At 56.6% G+C, this 7,507-nt stretch overlaps 1 protein-coding gene across 1 annotated transcript in view; it reads right to left on the bottom strand.

Moving 5' to 3' along the window:
* Positions 1-478: 478 nt before the first annotated feature.
* The window catches only part of FIBCD1 (fibrinogen C domain containing 1), a 30,868-nt gene continuing 23,839 nt past the window's right edge, over positions 479-7,507 (bottom strand). The window contains exons 5-7 of the mRNA XM_060101505.1: positions 6,858-6,954; positions 1,357-1,536; positions 479-738 (exon numbers count right to left, since the gene is read on the bottom strand). Of these exons, the coding sequence (XP_059957488.1) occupies positions 479-738; positions 1,357-1,536; positions 6,858-6,954 (537 nt within the window). The remainder of the gene's footprint in view (positions 739-1,356; positions 1,537-6,857; positions 6,955-7,507) is intronic.

Here is a 7,507-nt window from a genome sequence, read left to right as displayed (position 1 = left end):
CAGGGAGGCTGGCCTCAGACCTGCCCCAGAAAGAGCTGACCCTTCCCTCTGTCTGCTGAAAGGGCTCCAGGTGTGACATCTGCCCCTCCTCTGTGTGCCCGTCACTCCAGGTGTCTGGGCTGGCAACGTGGAAGGGCTGCCGGGAGCACGTGGCAGATTCCTGGCCCAGGAAAGGCAAACAGCCCAGGAGCCAAAGTCTGGGCAGGCAGAATTTGGGGTGGTCAAATTTGCCCGGCCCACAGCAGCCGGAGCAAATTGGGGATGGGGACAGTGTGAAGGTGACGTGTGGCCTCACTGGTTCAGGGAGTGCCCTCCATCGCGAGGGCGGGTCAGTCACGTGCGGGCAGGCGGGCGTCTGAGCAGGAGTGGAGTTCGGGGTGGGCGTGGGGATGGCGGGCAGGGTGGGGGGTGGAGGGGATGGCGAGGGGACGGGCGGGGGCGGGGACGGGCGGTGGGCGGGGTCGGACAGCGCGCCCGTCTAGCGGTCCTCACGGACCGGCCGGATCTTCATCTCGGAGAACTTGAGTGAGTACTGCCAGCCGGTCCAGGAGGACCACTCGACGCCGTCGGCGTAGGAGGCGTGCGCGCCGCGCAGGTACTGCCCGTTAAGGTTGGATGTGTGACAGTTGCGGTACCACCAGGCGCCGCGGTAGAAGGCCGCGCAGTTGTTCTCCGAGTGGTCAGTGTCTCGGTCCTTGGTGGTGAACCTCATGCCGCTGTGCTTCAGGAGGGAGTCCCCTGCGCAGGTGCACACACAGGTGTGTACTCACGGGGGCACAGGGGCGTGCATGCATCACAGCTTCCCGTACACAATGCAGTCCCCTGGACGTGCGTCCAGGATGTGCGCGTGCACACATGCAGACATGCGCGACCCCCCCCCATGCACACTGGTGCACACATGTGCGTGCACACCTGCCCCGCCGCCACGCTCAGTGTCCACGCAGCTCACAGGCACGCACGGTGCCGCCTTGGTGGTCCCTAAGGCTGTCCCTGCGTCTAGGCAGCCTCTCCCTCCTCCTAGCTTTGTCACACACTCCCTTTCCTTGCTTTCTTGCCTTGGCCTGAGACGAGAGACACAGCCCAGAGGGGGTCTAGAGGCTCAGCAGAGCCCAGACTCCAGCTGTCCTGATTCCTGGCTCTGAGCTCACTTTGTTCATCTAAAAAATGGGTGATTTTGCAGGTGAGGCCCTGCAAGCTTCATGTGGCTGGTGTGAGGACCAGTGGGGACTGGGAGGTGGCAGTGAAAAGCCTTGATCCTGGCCCCTGGCCTGGAAAGACCGCCTTTGTCCTCCCAGCTGGGGAGACTGCTAGGCTACCCTTGCCCCTCCCCATCCCCGCTGTAGCCCGGAGCCCCACCTGCAGTGCCCGAGTAGTCGGCCACAGTGAGCGGGTACCCGTCTTCCTCGGGGTCCACGGAGAACAAGCCCACGCTAAATCTCCCATAGTGGGCGTAGGCTGTGCCGTTGTCAAAGTCCTCCAGGTCCACGTGTAACTCGTAGGCTGCCTGTGTGGTCAGGGCGTGAATCCTCTTGAGCCCTGGAACAGGGGAGAGAATGGTGGGAGCAGTTGAGGGGTCCTAGGAAGTGACATCCCCAGAGAGAACCAAGGACAGACAAGAGTTAAGCTCACGTGGCTGGTGACAGAAAGGGACAACCACCACCAAGTGTACGCTGTCAATCCTGGGCTACTTCCTTCTTCCTGCAGGCCTGTGTTTGGCAGGAAACAGGACTGGCAGTTTTTCATGTTTCATGTTTTCTGTGCTCGCTTTAAGTCAGGCTGTGCTTTCCAAATGTTTTAAGCTGAAGGCTGGTAGAAAGGCTGCAGGAGTCAGGAAGAGTCTGGAAACTCTTCTGGATTGGGGGTGAGGGCCCCTTTATCTTCTCTGACACTCTGGGCTCCAGCCGGACGGGATCTGGTACTCACATGCACTTCCCTGGCCTCTGAGCCTTTGCACATGCTGTTCCCTCTGCCTGGGACACTTGGCCCTACTCCTCCTCACCTGGCTACCTTCTGTTCATCTTCAGGTCTCACTTCCTCAGGAAGGCTGCCTGACCTCCTGTGGAGGTTGAGGACCTCTGCCAACCCAGGTGCCCCCATCAGTGTTCATCATTCTGGTCCTGGCTGCCTGCTTCCTTGTCAGCCTTCCCCCACGCCGTGCAGAAGCTCCATGAGAGAGCAACACAACTGTCCCGCTCACTGTAGAACCCCAGCATCTGAGGGTGGGTCCAGCGCACAATAGGTGCTCAATAAATGCTGGCTTCGTGGATGAGAGGCAGAAGACCATGCCCTCTGCCGTCTCTGGGGCCTGGCTCTGGATGCCCCCTTCCTCTCCCACCCCACCCCAGCCCCCGTCCCTCCCCTCCTCAGTTCTCCTGCACCCTCCTTGGGGGTCTCACACCAGGCCCTCCCCTCCCCCTCCCCACACCCACTCACACTCAAGGTGCTTCCCTGCCGGTTTGATTACCTCTTGATTAAGAGGGCATTTAATTAAATGCCTTACAAGTTATCAGCATCGAGTGACATTTCATCAGCCGCCCCCCCCACCCCACCCCACTTTCCTTTCCTGCACAGGTCAGCGTGTGCACGCCCCTAGGGTGTGAGGGCTGTGCGGTCCCCTCCCCACCCGGCCCAGAGGAAAGCTTCTGGTCCAGGGTCCAGGTCCAGGGCGAAGGAGAAGGAGCCATGAAAAGAGCAACAGCCGTACAGACAGCAGATCCGCCAGAACCTCAGAGCATCCACCCGCGTTCCTCACCGAGGACCCGGCCTCGGGAGCATGAGGGCCTCGTCTCCCTGCCTCTCTCGCTCCTCCCTGGGCTGGAGGCTCACAGCAAGCTGCTGTCCCTCTCTGGGCCCCAGGCTGCACACCGGTGGAGGGAGGGCCAGAGGGCTTTCCAAGTTGTAAAGGGCAGACTATAGGCAACACTGACAACAGCTGCCGCCCCACCTGGACAGCACTCACAAGTGCTAGACACCGCTATGAGCGCTGCACGTGGATTAATGAAGCCAGTGGGATTCAAACGCGTCCAGTTTAATTAAAGTGTCCCTGTACGGCTCTTAGAACAGTGCCTGGCCCATTGCACACATTATCCAGGTGTCTGCTGCTCCTGTCAGCATCCAATGAGGCAGGTGCTATTATTATCCCTGGTTTATAGGTGAGGAAAATGAGGCACCGAGAGGTTAAGGAACTGGCCCAGGTCACACAGCTGGTAAGTGGCAGAGCTGGGATCTGAACCCAGGCAGACTTGCCCAGACTGTGCTCTCATTCAGTACTTTTTTTTTTTAAGGTATTTTTTCCCCAATTTTAGAACTCTACTTATGTTTTCAAAATGGACACTGCTTTACATCATCATCATGAAAATAACGCATGGTCTTTAAACAGAGGAACAAAATCCAGTAGTACGTGAAAAATGAAGTGAAAATGTATCTTCCCAACTCATCATCTTTTGTAAACAATTATTTAGAATTAACTACTGTTAACAAGTTGATGGACATACTCCAAGACTTTTCAAATATCTCATTCAGTTCTTGCCCAGGACCAATAATCTGATCCAGGAATAGGGCGAGAGGGAGAGCAGCCCAGGGGGGATGCTGGAAGATTCCTTTCCCCACCACTGAGTGGTCACTGGTGCCCATCATTAGCACCCCACTCCTCCGGGCGAATCAGGGCTCCAGGAGCAGTCCCAGTGCCCATGAGGGTGCCCTGAGGGAGGGCCGGGTTCCTCTGGGATTTGGTCCCCCTCGCCTCTATCCTTCTCCCCCTGAACGCCACCTCCCTCCCTGCCTCTACCTCCCTCAGTCTTTACTCTCTGGGTTTTTCTCCAGCCCTTGTTGATATGCCAGGATGCTCACAACCCTGGGGGTGAGCCAAGATCCAACCCCATCCTCTATCAGAGTTCAGATCACAGACAGTGGGGAGGAAGACACTGGTGGAAGAATACTGAGATGCCCATCATCACCCCAGTGAACTCCCAGATGGATAACAGACCTGAACCTACCACCTAACACTGAAAAAGTATTTTAAAACTACTCCTATTTTAAAAAATTTTATTGATATAAAACTAGGAGGGGAAAAGGGAAAGCAGGGCCTAAAATTCAGAAGATATGAAGGAAAAGACTAGCAGAATTGACTACATAAAAATTGAAAACTTCTAGGAAATAAGCAATAATGTTATCAAAAAAAAAAACAGCTGAAAGACAAATGACCAGGAGTAACTATGTATCATGTGTATCTGACAAAGAATCAATAACCTTAATATATAAAGAGCTCCCATAACTCAATAAGAAAAGACAAAACACGCGAGGAGAAGGTGACAGGAGAGTGTGGAAAAGCAGAGGCAGGGAACAGCACAGGGCAGTCGAGGGCTGGGCTCAAGCTGACATTCTCGCCAGGGCTCCCTGTCTGTCAGGAGCCAATCAAGGCCCCGCTTAAATGCTTCTCCCACACCCGGTGGCTGCCGACAGATTTCAATTAAGATGCCAGGAGTGTGGGGCTTCCCTGGTGGCGCAGTGGTTGGGAGTCCGCCTGCCGATGCAGGGGACATGGGTTCGTGTCCCAGTTTGGGAAGATCCCACGTGCCGCGGAGCGGCTGGGCCCGTGAGCCATGGCCGGTGGGCCTGTGCGTCCAGATCCTGTGCTCCGCAACGGGAGAGGCCACAGCAGTGAGAGGCCCGCGTACCGCAAAAAAAAAAAAAAAAAAAAAAAAAGATGCCAGGAGTGGTAGAGGCACCAGTGCTGCTCCAAGCGGGTGGGTGGTGCTACAGGAACAGGGTCCCCACCTGGCCAACTTCTCCCTATCTTTATACACCCACCTGGGTGTAGGGGACGGGGAAGGGACTCCCCACCTGGAAGCTTCTCTCCCCTGACCCCTATCCTGCCCTGCTTTCGTTCACTCAGTTCAGAGTATGGTTCAGAGCTTGGATGGACTCCAGCACAAGTCCTGCTCAGGCTTCCCCGACCCCAACTCGTGCGCGTGCACATACACACACACACACCAGCCTATGACTTGGGTTACTTGCCACCTCTCTGGGCCTCAGTATCTTCATCCCTAAAAGGAGAGGACACGGCAGTTCCATCCCCCTTGTGTGGGCATGCGGCGTCAGGGCTGATGTATATAAAATGGGCTGAGTGCACAGCAGGAGTGCGGTACGTAGGGGCTGAGGTCATGAGGTCCATCTTGGGGTGTCTGGCCTTTCCTGTGGCCGGTGCTCGCCTGGGCACTGGGGACACAGTGGAGGCCAGGGCAGAGAGGGTCCTGACCCTCTCATGGACTCCAGGTGGGGGGGAGATAGACATTAAGCAAATGACAGTGCAAAGCAGGTGCCTCTGTGCACAGGAGAGTGGGCAAGCATCTGGATCCTGCCCCTGGGACCCACCTTCTCCTGGGTGACCTGGGACCCTCCTGACCCCCCCCTGGAGCCCAGACCTTGGCCCCCAGCGCCCCCTGGTTAGTGCTCCCGGCCAGCCACATGCCTCCACCTTGCTCTCCCCTCCTCCCCTCCTGCCTGGCTGGGAAAGGTTCCCGAAATCCGTGCCCAGGAAAGCTGAAGGGGGAGAGGTATGCCGTGAGGTGTTCAAGGTCATTTGAACGATGCTGGGGAGGGGGAGGGCGGGGGGCACGTGGCTCCAATGACGTGTTTATTTTATGTTAAAAATATAAATGGGGGGCTTCTCTGGTGGCGCAGTGGTTGAGAGTCCGCCTGCCAATGCAGGGGACACAGGTTCGTGCCCCGGTCCGGGAAGATCCCACATGCCGTGGAGCGGCTGGGCCCGTGAGCCATGGCCGCTGAGCCTGCACGTCCGGAGCCTGTGCTCCGCAATGGGAGGGGCCTCAACAGTGAGAGGCCCGCGTTCCGCAAAAAAATAAATAAATAAAAATAAATTTAAAAAAAAAAATGGGAGATGACTGCTAAAGGGGCACAGGGTTTCTTTTGGGGGTGGAGAAAATGTTCTGGAATTAGATAGTGGTAACAGTTGCACAATTCTGTGAATATACTAAAAACCAGTGGGACTTCTCTGGCAGTCCAGTGGTTAAGACTCCGTGCTTCCAATGCAGGGGGCATTCCTGGTTGCGGAACTAAGATCCCACATGCCACGCAGCATGGCCAAAAGAGAAAAAAATAATGATAATAAAAACCACTGAATTGTGCCCTTTAAAATAGTGAATTATGTTTCAAACAAACCAAAAAAAACCCCAAACCTGACCTCAGGCCACAGCTTCCTCCCAAATATATACATGACCTCTGACCTGTGATGTTTATGGATGTTATTCTTTAGAATGAAATTATGTGAGATATTTACATTTTAAAATACTGAGTGAATTTAAAGATAAATAGTAAGTAAATAATAGTGATAATAATAATATTAACATAAGCTCATTGAGCCCTTACTTTGTGCCAGGCAAGGAATACATGCCAGCCCTGGGACCGTGGGAGCTGTGGCCAGGAGCACCGACTGGCCGCTGCTTTTGGGAGATGCGCCCTTGGTGTCCAGAGCACAGCATCGGCAGTGCTGACCCCCAAGAGCAGGGCAGCACTGGGGTCGTCCTGGTCCTCCAACACCTGGAACAGTGCCCTTGCACTGGCCACAGCTGCCTGAGCCGGGACAGCGACCAAGTCCCAGGGCGTCCCCAGCAGGAAAAGCACACATCTCTGCGGGACACCCCCCCACCCCCGGCGAGCGCACCGCCTTTGGTTTTGTGCTCGTGGAGCTCCTTGACACTGGACGCACTGATCCCCTCTGCATGTAGCACCAGGGAGACCCGGACGGCATCCACATGAGGAGGGGGCTCGGATGTGACAGGATATGGTGCACAGGGAGAGGGCAGGCCACCCCGCGGGCGGGGCATCAGGAGCCTCACCTAGCCAGTGCTCGCCCGTGAGCCTGCCGAAGCCATCCCGGTACGCCTCCCAGCCTCTGAAGAAGTTCACGGAGCCGTCTTCCCGGCGCTGAAACACCTGCGAAGCGAGGAGGAGGATGGAGGGCGAGTTCCAACCTTCCCAGGACCCCACGTGCGTCCCCCTGCCCCACACTCTCCCGTCACCTGCCTGCTTGGGGACAGCAGGGGCTGGGCCTCCATTTCCCTCAACAGCTCCCACCGGGCCCCAGAGCAGAGCAGGGACTCGGGAGTCTCGTGGTGGCCCGAGGGGGGACTGACCGAATGCCCCCAGGCCCTGAAACGTCCCCTCAGGAAGGAACTGGGGTGGACTGGGGTGCAGTGGAGGAAGCCTGGCTTCCAGGCCCACCTCTGCCGCCTCACTGTGGGACCCTGGACGGGTCCCAGCCCTGCTGGGGCTTCATTTTCGTCACTGGTCAAATAATAAGGGGGTGAGCAAGGGTCCCTACATCTTTTCCCAGGTCAAAACAAAACTGAACAAAACCCCATTCTCAAGTTTTTAAAACCCGATCACACACACACACACACACACACACACACACACACACAGGCCTGGCCGCCAGAGCTCTGTCTCTCAATACGCCCCTGCTGCAGTCACGCACTGCACAGCCCCC

Source organism: Mesoplodon densirostris, chromosome 6 (genome assembly GCF_025265405.1).
Source record: "Mesoplodon densirostris isolate mMesDen1 chromosome 6, mMesDen1 primary haplotype, whole genome shotgun sequence".
Lineage (NCBI taxonomy): Eukaryota > Metazoa > Chordata > Mammalia > Artiodactyla > Ziphiidae > Mesoplodon > Mesoplodon densirostris.
Note: the sequence above shows the minus strand (reverse complement) of the source record. Positions and strands in the feature narration are given on the sequence as shown.